Genomic DNA, 21,912 nt, shown 5'->3' on the forward strand with positions numbered 1-21,912 from the left:
ATTACTGGAATACTGCACAGAAGCTACAGCTGACTTGAGGACGGTTTGTTCTGTTGCTTTGGATATGTTGGGTGGGAATATGTGCATACTGGTAAGAGCAGTTAATCATGTGATCAATCGACGGGATGCTTGCTGCAGTGGACAAGAAGGTTAAGGGTTGGGAATTCCTTTAGTAAAAACTACAATATTCAAATTATAATACATGTGCAGTCTAAATGTTTGTTAACTGGCAAGTTATAAAATACATGGTTTTATAAAGTAAATTTAAAGTACCAATGATTGTCACACACACTTTTGGTGTGGCGAAATTATTTTCTGCATTTGACCCATCACCCTTGATCACCCCCTGGGAGGTGAGGAGAGCAGTGGGCAGCAGCAGTGCAGCGCCCGGGAATCATTTTTGGTGATTTAACACCCATTTCCAACCCTTCATGCTGAATGCCAAGCAGGGAGGTAAACAGTCCCATTTTTACAGTCTTTGGTATGACTTCAATGATTACCTCTCAAAATACCATCATTGATGTCACCACATGTATAATATAGAGAAACACATTTACACCCTACTGCGCATTGTACAAAACAGGTTTTTTTCTGACGCATTTAAAAATCAATAAACCCGCATCAGCAGTTAAAACATATCTTATGTAGTACTGTCAAATTTAAATTGCAAAAAACATTTTAAAAGTGAAAAAAATAAGAAATACAATTTCTAAACTAACATTTCATCACAAGATGTATTTTCTCTTTAAATATCCTTCATGAAAATGGCCTATGAAAAATATATGTGTTGTCTTGACTAATCATAAAAGATACAGACGAGGCGTGCCTTAGGTCATCTTAAGGCCTTACTGACAACAACGCATGATCTGATTGGCTATTGCAACTGTCTATCAACTGTATGTGTCCATTCACTTACAGTAAACGACGCCCGCATGGCTGAATCTGAAGGCTTTAGGCAGATTTGGTACAGCATGGCAACATAAGCTAGTTGAATTAAAGTCCTCTCATTTTAGGCAGATATGTACAAATTTAATTTTTAAAGTTATTTATGCAACTAATGTGTTGCTGTAGCTTGTTTCCCTCAGATGCAGTCAGTAATCATTTGTACAACTTCTTTATTTATATTAGTGGTGTTCCTCAAGGTTCCATTTTAGGTCCTCGCCTTTTCTTCATTTGGGCTATTCAACTGTAGACCAACAAGTTCAGCATCGCATATTCTTGCAGCAGATTTTTTTTAAAACATTACAATACTGTCATAGAGATGATCTTTGACTAGCTTTTTGTAGACTGTCCTTAAAAACAGCAGAGCGCTTCTGTAACTCTGACAAAAACAAAAAAACGAAATGTAATGTCTACTGTAGAGGACGCTGGTTCTCAGAAACGTGCAAAAGAAAACTGATAGTGAAGAAGGAAGTTTGGCCTCCGATTCTTAGCTTTCTGGAAATGTGTTCCCCAAGACCAGGGGTCGGCAACCCAAAATGTTGAAAGAGCCATATTGGACCAAAAATATTAATAAAAACTCGTTCTGGAGCCGCAAAAAAAATCCTAGCCTTATATACGTGTTATAATGAAGACAACACACGATGTAAGTGTCTGTATTAGCTATATTAGCCTACTAACAAAGACTGACGCAAATCTCCATTGACAGAAATGTATTTTATTTTTTATTGGACACATTTTTGCAACATTGGAAAACATTAGTAAAATGGAGGCTTCTCAGAGAGTGAGATAACTTGCAGTCATGGATTGACCAAATATGCCTGATTAGCACTTCAGCAAATCAATGAAATCAACAATGCTCACTTTTGTGCGTTCACGCACAGCATAAAACGTTTGCTGGACTAAATGAGACGGAGAAGGAATGGCATAAAACTTTAAAAAACTCTTCTGTGGCAGCATCGGAAAAAGTTACAAACTACGATGAGTTCAAGGATCGCTGACATTAGTAGGACAAAACGGTGCTTTCCAAATACTCATCAGTGAAGCATGTATAATATAAACAGTGGGATTTCTAACAATTTCCTACAGAAAATATATTATAACAAAAAATACTTTTGTCTTCATCTTTTTCCATTTTCCCACATCTCTGAAAGAGGTCCAGGAAGTCCCGAGGGAGGCGCTAAAGAGCAACCTGCGGCTCTAGAGCCGCAGGTTGCTGACCCCTACCCAAGACAATTTAATTGAATATCCCTGCTGTATATCCGTAAAGCATAATAGGAAACCCATGAATACTTGCATTGTATGTTGATGTGTGTGTGTGTGTGTGTGTGTGTGTGTGTGTGTGTGTGTGTGCGTGTGTGTGTGCGTGCGTGCGTGTGTGTGTGTGTGCGTGTGCGCGTGTGTCCTGTGACTGCACTCGTGTCTGAGGTCTCGTTGCATGACAGAAATAGCAGATAGTTGCTCAAGCTGGCACAGCACCAATCACAGGGGAGGGGAACACAATGGTTTCCATGGCAACTCTCATTTCAGCGATCCCGCTGTACACCCTTCACCCTTTTCAACAACAACCTCCACCCTCAGCCACCAGATCCCCACCGTTCTCCCTCCACCTGAAGGAGATGATACAAATGCATTAACATTTGCCCACGGCGTGTTTTGACAAAACTTTTGGACAGGGGCGGGGCATTTAGGTCGAGAAAGAATAAGCTACATTTTTATGCAGCTCTGGAAAAGCATTACATTCTGTAGTCTTTTAGTGACTAATGCAGATATTGTACTGCAACACTGATATACTGTACGTTGTTGCAGGTGAATGTATCAACATGTGTATATAGTAACTCTATGTTGATGCCATTCTTTGGACCTGGTTGAGCTAGGCTAATGATCACATTTATTGGTCGCTTGGTGTATTTCGTATAGGCCTATAATTGAATTGTTGTACTCCTACACTGTCGTTGTCTATTTTTGTCCTCTCAAACAATTTGTATTGCCAAAATGCAATCTAACAAATTTGCAGCTAATACTTTATCACCATGTATAATTACTTTATTATATCTATTACGGACAGAAGACAGCACGTGCGGCTGGGGAAGATTGTCTCGGACAGTCGTACCACTAACACTGGTACTCCTCAGGGCTGTGTACTTTCCCCCTGGCTCTTCTCCCTTTATACAAACTGCTGCACCTCCAGTCGGTGAAGCTGCTCAAGTTTGCAGATGACACTACTCTCATCAGGCTCATCTCAGATGGCGACGAGTCCGCCTACAGGAGAGAGAGGGACCGGCTGGCGTCCAGATGCAGCCTCAACAACCTGGAGCTGAACGCCCAGAAAACAGTGGAGATGATCATGGACTTCAGGAAAGTCACAGCCCCACCATCCCCCCTCACCCTGATTGACTCTCCCACCCCCGTCTCCATTGTGGACTCCATCCGTTTCCTGGGCACCACCATCACCCAGGACCTCAAGTGGGAGCCGACCATCAGCTCTCCCTCATCAAGAAGCCCCAGCAGAGGATGTACTTCCTGCGGCAGCTGAAAAAACTGAAAGTGCCAACTAAGATGCTGGTGCAGTTCTACTCAGCAGTCATCGAGTCCATCCTCACCTCCTCCATTACAGTGTGGTTCCCCGGCGCCACAGTCCAGGACAAGCTTCGACTGCAGCGCATGGTACGTGCTGCTGAAAAGGTAATTGGCTGCAAACGCCCACCCCTCCAGGACCTGTTCTCCTCCAGGACCAGGAGGCATGTGGGTCGGATCACAGCTGACTCTTCTCACCCTGGACACAAAATATTCTCCCCTCTTCTCTCAGGCAGGAGACTACGGTCCATCCAGACCCACACCTCCCGCCACCTGAACAGTTTTTTCCCCTTGGCCGTCAGACACTTGAACAATACCAAGATCTGATAGCTCAATTACAGCTCATGTTATTCTATTCTGTGTTATATGTATTTTATGTTGCACGATTGCGCCAGGTAAAATTCCTAGTTTGTGAACCCGTTCTCAAGCAATTGCAATTTAACTTTTCTTATTCTGATCCTTATTTAATTAATTTGAGAACATGTAATATATGTATGTATGTACAAAACCTAAAACCAGTGAAGTTGGCATGTTGTGTAATTCGTAAAAAAACAGAATGCGATGATTTGCAAATCCTTTTCAACTTATATTCAATTGAATAGACTGCGAAGACAAGATATTTAAGGTTCAAACTGAGAAACTTTATTTATTTTTTTTTGTTACTAATCAGTAACTTAGAATTTGATGGCAGCAACACATTGCAAAAAAGTTGGCAAAGGGGCAGTACATGGCCTTTCCTCTTAACAACACTCAGTAAACATTTGGGAACTGAGGAGACCAATTTTTGAAGCTTTTCAGGTGGAATTATTTCCCATTCTTGCTTGATGTACAGCTTAAGTTGTTCAACAGTCCGGGGTCTCCATTGTGGTATTTGGGCTTCATTGTGCGCCACACATTTTTAATGGAAGACAGGTCTGGACTACAGGCAGGCCAGTCAAGTACTCGCACTTTTTTATTATGAAGCCACGCTGTTGTAACACGTAGCTTGGCATTGTCTTGCTGAAATAAGCATCCATAATAACACTACTTTTTTGCAACTTGTGCCAGATTTTTGGAAACGTTGCAGGCATTAAATTCCAAATGAGCTAATATTTGCAAAGAACAACAAAGTTTTCCAGTTTGAATGTTAAGTATCTTTGCAGTCTACTCAATTTTACATAGGTTGAAAATGATTTGCAAATCATTATATTTTTAATTTTATTTTACAATTTACACAACGTCCCAACGTCACAGGTTTTGGGTTTGGTACATAGTTTAATGCATTTTATATCATTAATTTAATGTCAACTTTTCATTACGATTTTTCTAATGTAAACAATTGGGGTGTCCCAGGTTTATCCACCTCCAATATGATACCGATATTGGAGCTTGAGTATTGACCGATACTGCCAAAAATCTAAAATGATATCAATATTTATTACACATACTTTTATTTTACTCAGTGTAAAACGTTAGAAAAGGTTTAGGTAAAATTGAAATGAGTCAAACAGAAAAAAATGGAAGGCATGAAAAACACTATCCTGTGTATCATTAACCACGTGGAGTGGACTTATGCCTTCTTCAAAGGGAACCTATGACGAATTTGGTCTTTTCTGTCACAATGTTGGATACTTGCGTTAAACAATGCCAACGCGTCAAAGCATAAGGCGGCTGCAATTTGGCGTGAGCTTGCATGCATTTTTGGATGACTGTTTGCGGGGTTTCACATTCTGGCTACGTTGAAGCAAAATTTGCAAAGAATTTGCACCAAAGCATATCCAATACATATTAAATATACCACAAAGTGTCAGGAATGCTACTGACTGTTTGGTCATGTTTGGGTTTTCCTTTGTTGTGTTTTAAATCCTGTCCTGTGCTATATCTTATTTCTACTTCCTGTGTTTAGAATCCCTTCCTCTCCTGGTGCTCTTGTATCGTCAGTATTTCCTGTTTGGTCTCTGTGTTTTGAAGCACCTTTACTTTCTGTTCCATGTCCTACCACCACACCTGCGTGTCATTAATTAGTTCTATTTAGTTCCACTAGGTCCCTCCTTCAGTGCTGGATCGTTCTAGGGGTCGAGGTCAAGTCCTTTGTATGTTTTAAGTGACAAATAGATGATATGACTGACTGCAAATATACTTCGTGTAGAACATTGTGTGCGCTGTACATCACCATGCGGTAGATTAGTGACTCTCAAATTGGTACACGGGCCTCATCAGTGGTACTCCAAGGAGTAACTTGATTAAAGTACAGTGTTTTGGTTTTCCTATGGTTAAACACAGTGTTGCTGTTCAAACTGTGTGTAATGTTACAGTGGCCAAATATACTTGCTGACTAAAACCTCCACCTGTTTTGTATTGAATACATAGGCCTACTGCGCTACTGTATTACATTGTTGGTCATTATGGTGGTACTTCCAGAGCCAAGACTTTTTTCAGGTGGTAGATTATCCTCCCTCAATATACGATCTTTGGTCATGCACAGATAGATAGATAGATAGATAGATAGATAGATAGATGGATAGATAGATAGATAGATAGATAGATAGTACAAATCCTGTTTCCACATGAGTTGGGAAATTGTGTTAGATGTAAATATAAATGGAATACACTGATTTGTAAATCATTTTCAACCCATATTCAATTGAATGCACTGCAAAGACAAGATATTTGATGTTCAAACTCAAAAATTTTTTTTTTTTTTTCAAATAATAATTAACTTAGAATTTCATGGCTGCAACACGTGCCAAAGTAGTTGGGAAAGGACATGTTCACCACTGTGATACATCACCTTTTCTTTTAACAACACTCAATAAATGTTTGGGAACTTAGGAAACTAATTGTTGAAGCTTTGAAAGTGGAATTCTTTCTCATTCTTGTTTTATGTAGCGCTTCAGTCATTCAAAACTCCGGGGTCTCCGCTGTCGTATTTTACGCTTCATAATGCACCACACATTTTCGATGGGAGACAGGTATGGACTGCAAGCAGGCCAGTCTAGTACCCACACTTTTTTTACTATGAAGCCACACTGTTGTAGCTTGGCATTTTTTTGCTGAAATAAGCAGGGACGTCCATGATAACGTTGCTTGGACGGCAACATATGTTGCTCCAAAACCTGTATATACCTTTCAGCATTAATGGTGCCTTTACAGATGTGTAAGTTACTCATGCCTTGGCCACTAATACACCCCCGTACCATCACACATGCTGGCTTTTCATCTTTGCGCCTAGAATAATCTGGATGGTTCTTTTCCGCAGGACACAACGTCCATAGTTTCCCCCAAAAAACTGAAATGCGGACTCGTCAGACCACAAAACACGTTTCCACTTTGCATTAGCCCATCTTAGATGAGCTTAGGTCCAGCGAAGCCGGCGGCGTTTCTGGATGTTGTTGATAAATGGCTTTCGCTTTGCATAGTAGAGCTTTAACTTGCACTTACAGATGTAGCGACCAACTGTATTTAGTGACAGTGGTTTTGTGAAGTGTACCTGAGCCCATGTGGTGATATCCTTTAGAGATTGATGTTTGTTTTTGATACAGTGCTGTCTGAGGGATCGAAGGTCACAGTCATTCAATGTTGGTTTCCGGCCATGCCGCTTACGTGGAGTGATTTCTCCAGATTCTCTGAACCTTTTGATGGTATTATGGACCGTAGATGTTGAAATCCCTAAATTTCTAGCATTTGCATTTTGAGAAACATTGTTCTTAAACTGTTTGACTATATGCTCACGCAGTTGATGACAAAGGGGTGTAACTTGCCCAATCCTTTCTTGTTAAAGACTGAGCATTTTCTGGGAAGCTGTTTTTAATACCCAATCATGGCACCCACCTGTTCCCAATTAGCCTGCACACCTGCGGGATGTTCCAAATAGGTGTTTGTTGAGCATTTCTCGACTTTATCAGTATTTCCTGCTACCTTTCCCAACTTCTTTGTCACGTGTTGTTGGCGTCAAATTCTAAAGTTAATGATTATTTGCAAAAAAAATAAAAAAATTAACAGTTTGAACATCAAATATGTTGTCTTTGTAGCATATTCAACTGAATATGGGTTGAAAATGATTTGCAAATCGTTGTATTCTGTTTATATTTACATCTAACACAATTTCCCATCTCATATGGAAACGGGGTTTGTACTTTATTGATTCCTTCAGAGGAGTTCCCTCGGGAAAATAAAAATTCCAGCAGCAGTGTACAGAGTTGAGATTGAATTTAAAAAGTAAAAAGTAAATAATGCGGGTATAAATGGAAAGAAATAAAAAAATATTACAATAAGAATAAAAATAAAAAGCAACAATGAGAATAGAAATATAACAGTAAAATAAGAATATAACAAGAGAAACTAGGCAGTAGTGATCATGTTATGAAAAAGTATTGCACTGTTATTGTTTTGCCTCCCCTGTCATCCAAGTAGCCCCCCACAACAACTCCAGACAGTAAAAGTTACTTTAAACATTATCTGATCTGAAATGTGCTGCCAACATAACATTAAAGTATACTGACGTCACTAATCTTGGTTTCACCTGAATGAAATTGATGTGAAACACATCTCAGTCAGGTTTCTTTCTTTTTGTACTATTTCAGTTTTGTAACTCCGTGACGAAGCGCATGTCATATGTAAATTATTGAATGACGAGGCGCTCCCAACAACCACAAGACATAAAAACAACGTTAAGAAATCGCTGAATTAGGTCATGATTAGTGTTGTCCCGATACCAATATTTTGGTACCAGTGACAAAATTATTTTGGTACTTTTCGTTCTTTTTCGGTGCTTTTCTAAATAAAGGGTACCTAAAAAAATTTCATTTTTAGCTTTATTTTAACTAAAAATATTAGGGTACATTAAAAAAAAAAAAAATCTTATTGCAAGTTTGTCCTTAAATAAAATAGTGAACATACAAGACAACTTGTCTTTTATTCGTAAGTAAGCAAACAAAGGCTCCTAATTTGTCTACAGACATATGCAGTAACATATTGTGTCATATGGGGGGACGGACAGGTAGTTTTCAGAGGCGGTATAGTACCGAATATGATTCATTAGTATCGCGGTATTATACTAATATCTGTATACCGTACAACCCTAGTTGTGATGTTGAGCAACTCAAACATAACGTTAAAACAACATGTTCTTTGAAGACGTTTAGTCAATGCAGGGTTCTGACGTTGATTTGACAATTACATTTTGGTAATTTCTCAACCAATATCCTACAAAACAAATACAACGTTGAAACAACATGATTTTTTACGATGTTTATTTAATATCAGGTTATGACATTGATTTATTATTAACTGTATCCACTCGGTCCCTTTCAAAGTTTCTTGTTGTTCCCATTGGGTTGAGTTTTTTTCTTGCCCTGATGTGGAATCTGAGCCGAGGATGGTGTTGTGGCTTGTGCAGCCCTTTGAGACACTTGTGACTTAGACTTGGACTTCGGTTATTGTCATTCAAATCTGAACTTTATAGTACAGATAAGAATAAAATGTTGCATTAGCTTGTTGTAGTGCAGGATAAGTTGCAGATATAAATAAATAGATTGCTCTACAGATAAATATATTGCACTTTTGCATATGCATCCACGTTTACAGATGTATGTTATATTGTCTTTATATTCCAGCGAGTTAAGATTAAGTGCTATATAAATAGTCCTGTTCACGAGTGAGGGAAGAGTGAATTGTTAGGTCGACAGGCGGATCGGTGCTGCGTGGTTTGGGGGCGTGGTTGGGGCGGGGGGCGTGGTTAAGAGAGGAGGAATATATTTACAGCCAATTCACCAAATCGAGTATTTCATATATATTTCATATATATAAATATGAAATACTTGACTTTCATTGAATTCTAGCTATATATGTTTATTTTACTATATATATATATATATATAAATAAAATCAATAGTTGAATTTCAGATGGCACCTATCAAATACACAGTAATAAAAACACAGTTGTTCTACTAACTGTACTGTGCTTGCTGGTTACGAAAAAAATAACAACAACACTTACGTTTCACTATTTGAATAACGTCGCTTCCGAGTTTCCAGAAGATGGCGCCAGTATGTGCTTTGGCTTGCCGTCTCTCGCTGTCAGCTCTGTTTGTTTTTGTGTTGTTTGCGTCTATTTTCGTCTCTGTCAGCTCACTGCTTGTGTATGACCGCCAAACACTGTTGGATCTTTGCCCCTCTCCGATTGATATGATCAACTTCGACGTTGGTTTTTCGATGTCCCAGTCAGCTTTTTCACCTGGCCGGATTCCTGCCTTCCTTTCCCGCCTCGTGGCTCCTCTCCCCCGCCACCTGCGGGCTGTGTGTCGGGCCCCACCTGGATTAGCTGTGCCCTTGGACGTGCTGGCCCCCGCCAGGTCTGGTCTCGTGAACGCAAGATCTTTGACAAACAAAACGTTTATCCTGAAGGATTTCTTCACTTCCCGCGGACTTCCTCTGTGTGACGGAAACATGGCTGAGAGCCGGTGAGTCCGCCCCTCTTAATGAACTTCTGCCTCCGGCGTGTTCCTACTTTGATTCTCTGCGGTCGCTCGGTCAAAAAGGAGGAGGATTAGCAGCCGTTTTTAAAAATGACTTTAAATGCTTTCAGATCCGCCTGCAATCCTCCTTTTCAAGCTTCGAACTGTGCATGTTTGAGCTGGAGGGGGCGTGGCCTCCAGCTCCGGCTAAATTACAGGATATTTTCGGGAGAGGCGCTGAATTTCTGGAGTCTCCCGGAAAATCCGGGAGGGTTGGCAGGTATGGTTCAAACTACAGCCGCTGTTTCTCCACATCGAGAGTAGCCAAATGAGGTGGTCCGGGCATCAGGTCAGGATGCAACTCGAACGCCTCCCTAGGCAGGTGTTTCAGGCATGTCCGACCGGTAGGAGGCCACAGGGATGACCAAGGACACGTTGGGAAGACTATGTCTCCCGGCTAGCCTGGGAACGCTTTGGAATCCCCCGGGAGGAGCTAAATGAAATGGGTGGGGAGAGGGAAGTCTGGGCTTCCCTGCTTAGGCTGCTGCCACCGCAACCCGACCTCAGATAAGTGGAAGAAGATGGATGGATGGATAAATAGACTTTGATTGATGATTGATTGGACCATTGAAATTTGGTCATTTCCCAACAACGTGGATCCAACATTGGTACATCAATTTTGTCTCAATTTACAAATACAACTATTTTGCAACGATGTTTCAAAGACAGTTTTAAAGGACGTGTATGTATAATCAACGATGTATCAATGGCTTCTGTCTGCTGGGCTTCATATGAAATTTTGCCCCAAACGTATTCTTGGCCACATAATGCTGTGTTATTGATTAGAATATAAAGACACATTGTCCCTATTAACTTCTGGTGTCCCTCGTGGAGCGCGTCACTAGCACTTTAAATTCAATGCATAAGGTCTCGGATTTAAACCCATGTCAGACATGAAATGTAAAGTTTTTAAACTTATATTTTAATGATACTAAAATGGCACAATATGCTCAACTTCAGCATTGTAATTAAACAAAGTGGATTGTTCATTGTGTTACTGAAGGTAATATTGTTCATATAGTGCTGTAATACCCATGATTCCAGTTGTTCAAAGCTCCTTGGTCCGCCAATTCTTGACCTCGGCATTTGTCAAATCCTGATTAGGGCCCTGAGTGACCTGCGCTGAAACAGGGGCTGGGGGTGTTTGATACAGAAAGAGGATGTTAGGAGGCACTAGGACCCCGCAGTGGAGAGAGCAGTGAGGATGGCTGCTGCTTGCCCACCCACCCTGCTCGTTGCCCTGAGCCCTACTGAAGCCACTACATGTGTGCATGAAACTGTGTGGACTGTATTTACGCGCGTACGTGTGTGTGTGTGTGTGTGTGTGTGTGTGTGTGTGTGTGTGTGTGTGTGTGTGTGTGTGTGTGTATATATGAGTCTAATGCTCTGGTGTTCCATCTCTCCCCTCTGTTCCAGCTCTGCCTTCCCCATCTGGACCGAGGACCCTGTTTGGAGGGGAGATGGAAGAGGGAGGTGTGTGTGTGTGTGTGTGTGTGTGTTAGTTGGGATGGGGAGGGAGGTTACCCTGTGGGAGGGGGAGGGCTCGGGTAGGAGGCAATGAAAGATCAAAGGGGCCAGGTGAGGAGGAGACACATGAGCATCCCACTCTTCTTTTTCTTAGCCCACTATTCGCACTGCCTGTGTGTGTATCAGTGTGTTGTTGGCTGTGTGTGTTGTGTGTGTGTGTGTGTGTGTGTGTGTGTGTGTGCGCGTGTTTGCGTGCATGGGAGAGACGCGGAAACAGCAGACCGTGAACCTGCACACCAGCTCATTGCAGACTCAGGTACGTTTCACACTTCACACACTCTCTGCAATTGAAGTGTATGCAAGACCTCGTTTTGGGTAAAAGTACTGTATTGGCAGCAGATCCTCATACTGGATCTCCAAACTTGCACAGAGGAATCAAAGTGGAGTAGAACAACGGGCTGGCTTTCTCCGCACAGTGTCTTGTGCACATGATTGGGTCATATGGTTTCCCATTTGCAGCCAGAGGGACTTTGTTAAAGCCTTTTTTTTTGCAGCCTGGGTGGTGGAGTTTTAAAATACAGACAGGTGAAAAATGTAAGAAAATCCAACACAACGTGCAATTTTAGTTCGAAAATGTGCAAATAATTTAAGCAGTTTCGTGATTAAGAGAAACCTATTTGTTGCAAAGTTGTTGTTTTTTCCTTCTGTATCAAGCTTTGAAATGATATACTACTAAATATTTATCAGACGGTCTTTTTGTGATGCGTTTGTTAATTCCATACCAGTGTAAAATTGGCATTTTTCAATATGATTCATATTTTCTTTGCTGATTCATTTGCTGCTTCTGCCTGACAGTGAAGCTACCGGTTGCAACATTTGGTAACACTTTAGTATGGGGTACATAATCTAAGTAGCAAAGACTTAATTAAGAGTTATTTGGACACTAGGGCAACATATTGTAAGTAACAAAGACTTAATTTAGAGTTATTTGGTTAGGGTAAGAGTTAGGGTTGTTGTATAATAAGGCCAGGCAGAATAAGGTGTTAATAGGTACTTAATAATGACTAATTAAGATTCAAAATGTCAGTGGTTCTCAAATGGGGGTACGCGTACCCCTAGGGGTGCTTGAAGGTATGCCAAGGGGTACGTGAGATTTTTTTTAAATATTCTAAAAATAGCAACAATTCAAAAATCCTTTATAAATATATTTATTGAATAATACTTCAACAAAATATGAATGTAAGTTCATAAACTGTGGGAAATAAAATACAACAATGCAATATTCAGTGTTGACAGCTAGATTTTTTGTGAAAATGTTTCATATTATATTGATGTTAAAGATTTATTTTTTTGTGAAGAAATGTTTAGAATTAAGTTCATGAATCCAGATGGATCTCTATTACAATCCCCAAAGAGGGCACTTTAAGTTGATGATTACTTCTATGTGTAGAAATCTTTATTCATAATTAAATCACTTGTTTATTTTTCGACAAGTTTTTTGTTATTTTTATATCTCTTTTTTCCAAATAGTTCAAGAAAGACCACTACAAATGAGGAATATTTTGCACTGTTATACAATTTAATAAATCAGAAACTGATGACATAGTGCTGTATTTTACTTCTTTATCTCTTTTTTTCAACCAAAAATGCTTTGCTCTGATTAGGGGTACTTGAATTAGAAAAATGTTCACAGGAGGTACATCACTGAAAAAAGGTTGAGAGCCACTGCAATATGTTACTAATTTGCATGTTAATAAGCAAATAATTAATGGTGAATATGGTCCCCATACTAAAGTGTTACCCAACATTTTAATGTCGGTGTCAAAAAAACAAACAAAACTATATGCTGTGTGTATTTTGCACACAAACGCTATGAAGACAAACAAAAACAATCAATACTACCACAACCAAGCATCTACAGAGAACATGTTGCTGCATACCAAGAAAAAGTCAATGCCTCATTTAATTAGACTGAAGGTGACTGTGACCCTTTGACCTATTCAGGCCGCCGCGCCAAGCCTGTCGGGTTATTGTGACGCCATCTGCGTGCATGTGGGCAGGGAAAGAGCAGGCGCCTCGCGAGCACGGCTGAATGGAAAACTCGCCCCATGCAGGTGCGCAGCATATGGAAAGGTACCCGGGACTTTAGTGCTCGTTCCGCAAGTTTTTTACAGCATGTAGATGAGGCAGTAAAAACAGCACATTGTGGAGTTGATCCTCCATTTGGCACTCTTTTTGAATGTCTTCCTAAATACACTGTATATGACACTAAATGATATCTTAAGGTAACAGCCTAGAGTTTCATGCTTCATAATGTGATCTCGGTTCTTAATGGGAACATAATGAACATAATGGCCCTCTACAAGAAGGGACAGAGCCGCCTCGACGTCCTCAGGAGGCTAGGATCCTTCAACGTCTGTACAAAGATGTTAAAGATGTTCTACGAGTCGGTGGTGGCGGGCGCCTTCTTGTACGCCGTGGATTGCTGGGGCAGCGGGCTAAGAGTGAGGGACACAAACAGACTGGACAAGCTGGTAGAGAAGGCCAATTACGTGGTGGGAGTGTAGCTGGACTCTCTGGCGGTGGTGTCAGAGAGGAGAAGTCTAGCAAAACTCCTAGCCATTATGGACAACACCTCCCACCCACTACACTCGGACCTTGCGGAGAGAATGAGCACGTTCAGTGGAAGGCTCAGACTCCCAAAATGTAACACGGAACGACACAGGAGGTCCTTCATACCGACAGCCATCAGACTGTATAATGCATATGTTCCTTCTTGACTGCACTTAAATGTAGAATATATGTAGAATATATTTATATTATTCATATATTACATATTTTATATATCATATATGTTATATATTATTTATTATTATTATTATTGTCTATTGTGAGTGAACTGTGGTGCTGAATTTCCCCCAGGGATCAAAAATGTACTTTCTATTCTATTCTATGGCCTCAATTACTTTTAACATCTCCCTGAGGCACCAGATGCAGATGTCAGGGTTCCAAATTATGACCCAGGCCCACTGAACGCATCGTGTCAAATGACTTGGAATCTCAGCCAATCTTCAAAACTTGTTGTCTTTTACATAATTCGATATCTGATCTGTTTTATAACAGTGGAAATATCTTAAAGCATGCTTTTGAAGGCTTTTTCTTTTAACTGTTTCTTGATTCAATTTTCCCATTGATGTGGATAATTGATCTCAGTCATGGAGGGTTTTGCTTTGTATTTATTTCTTAGGGAGCAGGATTATGCAAGAACTACTGAGCAATTTTGACTAATATCGCGTCAGGCTTTTAAATGTGAAGTCTTTAACCTTTGACACGTGTCTTGTTAAAACTGTGTTTCCTTTTGACGACATGGCAATACTTTATGACATTTGAAGCAAATTTTAAGTAAATAAAAAGGAATTTAGGAAGTTCAGTCTAAGAAAAAAGCATATGTACAGTACATAGAGACTCACACTCGCTAAAGAAAAGCAATTTATGAAAAGTTGTCAAAAATACATAAATGGAAATCTAATAATAATAAAATGATTCACTGTAGGGCTGCAGCTATTGATTGCTATTTTTTCATTTTACCAATGACTTGATTAATCGAACAAAATAATCAATGGATTATTTGATTTCTAAAATAGAAATTGAGTAATCCATTTATCATTTTTAGCAAATGTTTTTAAATTGCTGTTTTTTCATTTTACCAATGACTCGATTATTCGAACAAAATAGTCAATGGATTATTTGATTTCTAAACTAGAAATCGAGCAATCCATTGATTATTTTTGATTGATTAGTATTTTTAGCAACTGTTTTTAAGTTGCTATTTTTTGTTTTTACCAATGACTCGATTAATCGAACAAAATAATCAATAGATTATTTGATTTCTAAAATAGAAATCGAGTTATCCGATTACTCGATTAGTCATTGGTAAAGTAAAAAAAATAGCAACTTAAAAACAGTTGCTAAAACTAAATGGATAGAAACCGAACATTGATAAAATTATTCACTGCAGGGCTGCAGCTATCGATTATTTTAGTAATCAACCGATTAGTTGATTTGATTATTCGAGTAATTGGATAACAAATGCTTTGTAGCCTCTGTGCATATTTTGGGGGAAATTGTTGCAATAAACAACTATTTTCATTAGGGCAGTCAAACGATTGAAATATTAAAATGCGATAATCGGCGTAGGTTCACAGTTAACTCAAAATTAACTGCGATTAATCACAGATAAGTGTCAATTTAATTTCCTTCATTTAACCAGGTAAAGATTCATTGAGATTGAAATCTCTTTTTCAAGAGAGACCTGAAAAAGAGGGCGGCACAAACAAAGTTACAATAATAATTTCAACAAAACAACAGTGGTCATACCACAACAGGTCAAAAGTAATTTAAAACAATTAAGTAATAATTCAATTTAAAAGCAAGTTCATTGCCCAAGAGAACTGGTTCCTCGATCTTTTAAAATGGACTGAAACTCCCCCAAAGTGATCAATTCTGGTAGCCTCAGACCTTTCTGGATGTCATACCCTAGACCAGGGGTCGGCAACCCAAAATGTTGAAAGAGCCATATTGGACCAAAAATACAAAAACAAATCTGTCTGGAGCCGCAAAACAAATTTAAAAGCCACATTACATACAGATGACATGAGATATAAATTGAATTAAGAGGACTTAAAGGAAACCAAATGAGGTCAAATATACCTACAAATATCGCATAATGATGCAATATGTTCATATAGCTAGCCTAAATAGCATGTTAGCATCGATTAGCTTGAAGTCATGCAGTGACCAAATATGCCCAATTAGCATTCCACACAAGTCAATAACATCAACAAAACTCACCTTTGTGCATTCACGCACAACATTAAAGGTTTGGTTGACAAAATGAGACAGAAAAAGACGTGGCATAAAACACGTCCTAGAAAGTCAGAGAAAGATGTACATGCAAACAAACCACGGTGAGTTCGAAGACCGCCAAAATGAGTAGGACAAAACGGTGCTCGCCAAATATTCGAATCAGTGAAGCATGTTTAATACAAACAGTGTGCTTTATAATAATTAGGGAGGTTTGTGTCATGTTTGTCCTCCTACAGAAACAATATTAAAACAGAAATTTTATTTTTTCCCTTCACCTTTTTCCATGTTTCATACATTTTTGAAAAAGCTCCAGAGAGCCACTAGGGCGGCGGTAAAGAGTCGCATGCGGTTCTAGAGCCGCGGGTTGCCGACCCCCGCCCTAGACAGATCATTTTCATGTTTTTATTATCGTGACAGAACAATTAGTTTGCTTTAATGAAATGTTAAATCACACTTTTAATCAGAATTTAGAACAATACCTGCAGTGTTTATATCTTGCCAGATTTTGTATTTTGTAGTATTACAAAATTTGTATTTCTGCTGTAGAAGCCCTTGATTACAGAGGGGGAGCTACTGTTTCATGTTTAGATACCAGTTTTACGCATTAATAACCCAAAATGTGTATTGTTACAATCATAGTTGGATTGTCAAATATGTTTGGGACTGTAAAATGTGATCTTTCTACCTAAATAAATGCTTCTGATATTCCGTACATTACATGTACAAGATAATCATATTTGTTTTGCTGCATGACAATGTCTAAACCTTCTCAATTGATCAATAATCTGACATATACAGTCTAATAAACATTCTGTAATTGAGGACTGTCATTCATGGCTTGTTTTTTAAAAACATCTGCCGCAAAATGTCCTCCTCTACTGATTAATGTAGGTAGAAATATCACAGATTACATCAAAGCACGGTCACGATAAAAAATATTTTCCATTTTGTTATTGTAGCGGATGTGACGCGTGGTGCTTTTAATGTGAAGCCGGAACTGGGATTGGTTTGAGAATGTGTCCTAGCATGTTTTGACGACAGGACTAAAGAATAATTGTGAAGATTTCCTGCCTCTGTTTTTTCCTTTCCGTTGAGCTTTAAAAAAGAAAAAAAAGTTCAAGTTAAAGTACCACAGATAGTCACACACACACACTAGGTGTGGGGAAATTACCCACTGCATTTAACCCATGCCCTTGTTCCACCCCCTGGGAGGTGAAGGGAGCAGTGAGCAGCAACAGTGGCCGCGCCCAGGGATCATTTTGGTGATTTAACCCCCAATTCCAACCCTTGATGCTGAGTGCCAAGCAGGGAGGTAATGGATCCCATTTTTATAGTCTTTGGTATGACTCGGCCGGGGTTTGAACTCACAACCTACTGATCTCAGGGCGGACACTCTAACCACTAGGCCATCTTTCTAAAGCAGTTATAATAACAATCCACATCTTGCCTTATTAATGTGAAGTGAATTATATTTTTATAACGCTTTTCCTCAAGTGACTCAAACAGCAGAGAGTAGGATGGCGGAAGCGGGGATCGAACCTGCAACCCTCAAGTTGCTGGCACGGCCGCTCTACCAACTGAGCTATACCCCCCCAATGCATTCAACTGTTATGTAAACAGCGACGTGAAGCTCCTTCTCTCTGCAAGCGGCAAAACACGCCAGCCTACATTTGCTCCAGTGACGTCAACTCACGGCGACTGAAGATAAAAGGGTCTTGTATTGGCGGGAGAACGACTTCTCATGGCTTTGGATATCGGATTTCGTCATTGTTACCATTTCTTTAACCATTCCTGCTCGGTATTTTCCCTCTTATGACTGGACGCAGTGGTCGCCATTAGACTTCCTCGCAACACGGAATCGCCTGAGGGCCAAAAAGGAGACATGCGCGTTAATCGCGGGATAAGAAAAATGTGTGCTGTTAAAGGAATTTATAATAAACGTGTTATCATCGCCTTAACTTTGACATCCCTCATTTTTATTCTTGCCATAACTTTTTAATAAATTTAGTAAATACATTTTTCTAATGTATGCACTTTATCAAAATTTCAGTTGCACAGTTTAACATATGTGCATTGATAAAAACGAGTGGGGGGGGGGAACGCAAATTCCCAGATTACACTACCCACACACCCCCGCTCTCATGTACTCTCTACTGCAGCGGCCGAGCAGAAACCTTGCAGTCCGGATTTGATACATTTTTGTTAGTTAAACTCATTACTCAAAGCAACAGAATATAAAGCGAGGCTTTTCTCTAATCGATCAATCATTTGAATCGAATAATAGTTGATGCTTTTATTAACCTGTTAAATTTGTTGCAATAATAATTAAAATAATGTATTTTTAGGTTATTTGTAAAGCTGTACAATATGATGAGTCAAATGTTTATTTTTTGATTATTCATTGATCCATCATCTTTATTTTTGATTGAGGGTCAAATCACTTGCTCTCTTTATTATACAAATAAACTGTTAACTATATTTGTAATTGACAATATTCACTTTCCTTCAGCTTTGCCTGGTTGACTGAAAGTGGACGATCCAAGCTGCTCCATCTACAAAGGACTTCAGTCTAATGTGAGCTCCAGTCCACCACAGAACCAAGACGTGTAGAGCTGCGGTTGCCATGCCAGAATCCACCTCCTGAGCTTCTCGGTGACGCCCTACGCCGGGGGAGGATGGGTGATGGGCCCGTGACATTTAGCGGACTCTCTCCTCCTTATCCCATCCTCTCATGGAGCACCTTGTCAAACCCACTTACTCCTGGAACACTTCCCTCTCGGGACTTCCCTCGTTTACCGTCTCGCTGCATCCAAACGCTTCCAACGTAAGCCAGGAGGTGACAGGCGTCCAGGCCGGCCTAAACGTTAGCCAGACTTTAGCCCTGTGCGCCATGCTTATCATGGACACCCTGGCTGTGGTGGGGAACCTCGCTGTAATGATTGTCATCACCAAAACGGCGCAGCTACGCAAATTCGCCTTTGTGTTCCACTTGTGCTTGGTGGACTTGCTGGCGGCGTTGGTGTTGATGCCTCTTGGGATGGTGTCGGACAGGTTCTTGGTGGATGAGTCCGTGTGTCGGAGCTACCTTTGCTTGAGTGTTTGCCTGGTGAGCGCCGCCATCCTCACCATATGCGCCATCAACGTGGAGCGCTACTATTACATCGTGCACCCCATGCGCCACGAGGTGAAGATGACATTGGGGGTGGTGCTGATGGTGCTGGTGGGCGTCTGGGTTAAAGCCGTTGTCATGTCTCTGGTGCCTCTCCTGGGGCGGCTGCTCCAAGGTAACCAGGAGATGACCTCTCCGTTGGTGCTCACTCATTGTTCCCTCCACTGGGCGGGAGGCAGGACCACACGCCTGCTCTTCATGGTCTTCTTCACCTTCATCTATTTCCTCTGTCCCATGTTGATTATTCTCGTGGTCTACTGCAATATGTTCAAGGTGGCCCGTGTGGCAGCCTTGCATCACGGCCCACTGCCCACTTGGATGGACACACCCAGACAACGCTCCGAGTCCAACAGCAGCCACTCCACCGTGGCCGCAAGCATCGGAGGGACGGGCTCCCGCAACACCCCTCAAAGGACATTTGGCGGGGGCAAAGCCGCCGTGGTTCTGGTGGCTTTGGGAGGCCAGTTCTTGTTTTGCTGGCTGCCGTACTTTTCCTTTCATCTCTACTCGGCCGTGGTGTCTACCTCTCCTGCCTCGCTGACCCATTTGGAAGGAGTGGTGACGTGGATCGCCTACTTCTGCTTCACCTCCAACCCCTTCTTCTACGGCTACCTCAACCGCCAGATACGGGAGGAGCTGGGGCGCCACCTGGCTTGCCTTTTCAGATATCGGTACGGGTCCGGTCAGGACGAACAGCTGCCCAGCCGGGAGGCCTCCATCCAGGAGAACTTCATGCAGTTCCTTCAGGGCACGGCGCACAATCTGGAGCCGTGCAACTCTCACAGCGGAGTGACTCCAGACGAGATGGAACATGAAGGCCTCCAGGAGTCATCTGCTCAGCAAAACACGCCAGCTGACTTCCACATGCCAGGGCAGATTCTTGAAGAAACCTCAGAGTTCATTCAGCGGAAAAAACTGAACAATCAACTCCATGGTTCGGAAAAGACCAACAATGTACCAGAACATTAGCCGCCTCCTTTATTTTCTGTGAATCCCCTTTTAAATCACAACACCTTCTTGTTTTGTTATCTCGAATTGAAACCTGGTGATTTGCAAATCATGCCACCTTCTAGTTTCTGGTTATGCAGCCTCCTTCAGAGAAAAAGAGATGTTTCATGAAAATAATCATGTGCATGTCCTCATTTTTCATCCCCTACAGTTTGCTATCATCCGGTATTACATGTTTAAGAGACGGATCAGCATGAAGACAAAATCTTTATCATTGGCAAATTCTATTGTAGTTTGCAGAACAAGTATCTTTTTTTAGAAAGCAACGTTAACCCATTTTGAAGGGACTTCAAGACAATCAAGGTGTAAACTTTGTTAGTCATTTCAAACTAAAAATACATTTACACAGTAAGTGAATTACAAGAAGGAAATATAATTAAACTACTCTCCAGAAAAAAAGAAAATTAATTAAATAAAATGTACGAACCCCGTTTCCATGAGTTGGGAAATTGTGTTAGATGTAAATATAAACAGAATACAATGATTTGCAAATCCTTTTCAACCCATATTCAATTGAATGCACTACAAAGACAAAATATTTGATGTTCAAACTCATAAACTTTTTTTTTTGTGCTAATAATAATTAACTTTGAATTTCATGGCTGCAACACGTGCCATAGTAATTGGGAAAGGGCATGTTCACCACTGTGTTACATCACCTTTTCTTTTAACAACACTCAATAAACGTTTGGGAACTGAGGAAAATAATTGTTGAAGCTTTGAAAGTGGAATTTTTTCTCATTCTTGTTTTATGTAGCGCTTCAGTCGTTCAACAGTCCGGGATCTTAGCTGTCGTATTTTACGCTTCATAATGCGCCACACATTTTTGATGGGAGACAGGTCTGGACTGCAGGCGGGCCAGGAAAGTACCCGCACTCTTTTACTACAAAGCCACGCTGTTGTAACTCGTGGCTTGGCGTTGTCTTGCTGAAATAAGCAGGGGCGTCCATGATAACATTGCTTGGATGACAACATATGTTGCTCCAAAACCTGTATGGACCATTCTGCATTAATGGTGCCTTCACAGATGTGTATGTTACCCATGCCTTGGGCCCCTAATGCACCCCAATACCATCACAGATGCTGGCTTTTGAACTTTGCGCCTATAACAATCTGGATGGTTAATTTCCTCTTTGTTCCGGAGGACACCACGTCCACAGTTTCCAAATATAATTTGAAATGAGGACTCGTCAGACCACAGAACACTTTTCCACTTTGCATCAGTCCATCTTAGATGAGTTTGGGCCCAGCGAAGCCAGCGGCGTTCTTTGGTTTTGTTGATAAATGGGTTTTGCTTTGCATAGTAGAGCTTTTACTTGCACTTACAGATGTAGCGACCAACTGTAGTTACTGACAGTGGTTTTCTGAAGTGTTCTTGAGCCCATGTGGTGA

The 21,912-nt window shown here is 40.7% G+C and overlaps 1 protein-coding gene across 4 annotated transcripts; it reads left to right on the forward strand.

The window, feature by feature from the left end:
• The first annotated feature begins 11,302 nt into the window (after window positions 1-11,302).
• On the forward strand, window positions 11,303-21,228 carry gpr61 (G protein-coupled receptor 61). Of its 4 annotated transcripts, none has more exons than XM_061903595.1 (3): window positions 11,303-11,793; window positions 13,482-13,610; window positions 18,853-21,228. In XM_061903595.1, the coding sequence occupies exon 3, from the start codon at window positions 19,075-19,077 to the stop codon at window positions 20,479-20,481; it is 1,407 nt and encodes a 468-aa protein (XP_061759579.1). In that variant the 5' UTR covers window positions 11,303-11,793; window positions 13,482-13,610; window positions 18,853-19,074; the 3' UTR covers window positions 20,482-21,228. The 4 variants fall into 4 exon arrangements, with proteins under 4 accessions (XP_061759579.1, XP_061759580.1, XP_061759578.1 ...); XM_061903596.1 differs by having other exon boundaries at window positions 13,482-13,591; XM_061903594.1 differs by lacking the exon at window positions 13,482-13,610.
• The last annotated feature ends 684 nt before the right edge of the window (window positions 21,229-21,912 follow it).

The sequence above is a fragment of the Nerophis ophidion genome, linkage group LG06, assembly GCF_033978795.1.
Source record: "Nerophis ophidion isolate RoL-2023_Sa linkage group LG06, RoL_Noph_v1.0, whole genome shotgun sequence".
In the NCBI taxonomy this organism is placed as follows: Eukaryota; Metazoa; Chordata; class Actinopteri; order Syngnathiformes; family Syngnathidae; genus Nerophis; species Nerophis ophidion.

Coding starts and splice junctions, on each gene's coding strand:
- gpr61 (XM_061903595.1), top strand. CDS start 19,075: ATGGAGCACCTTGTCAAACCCACTTACTCCTGGAACACTTCCCTCTCG.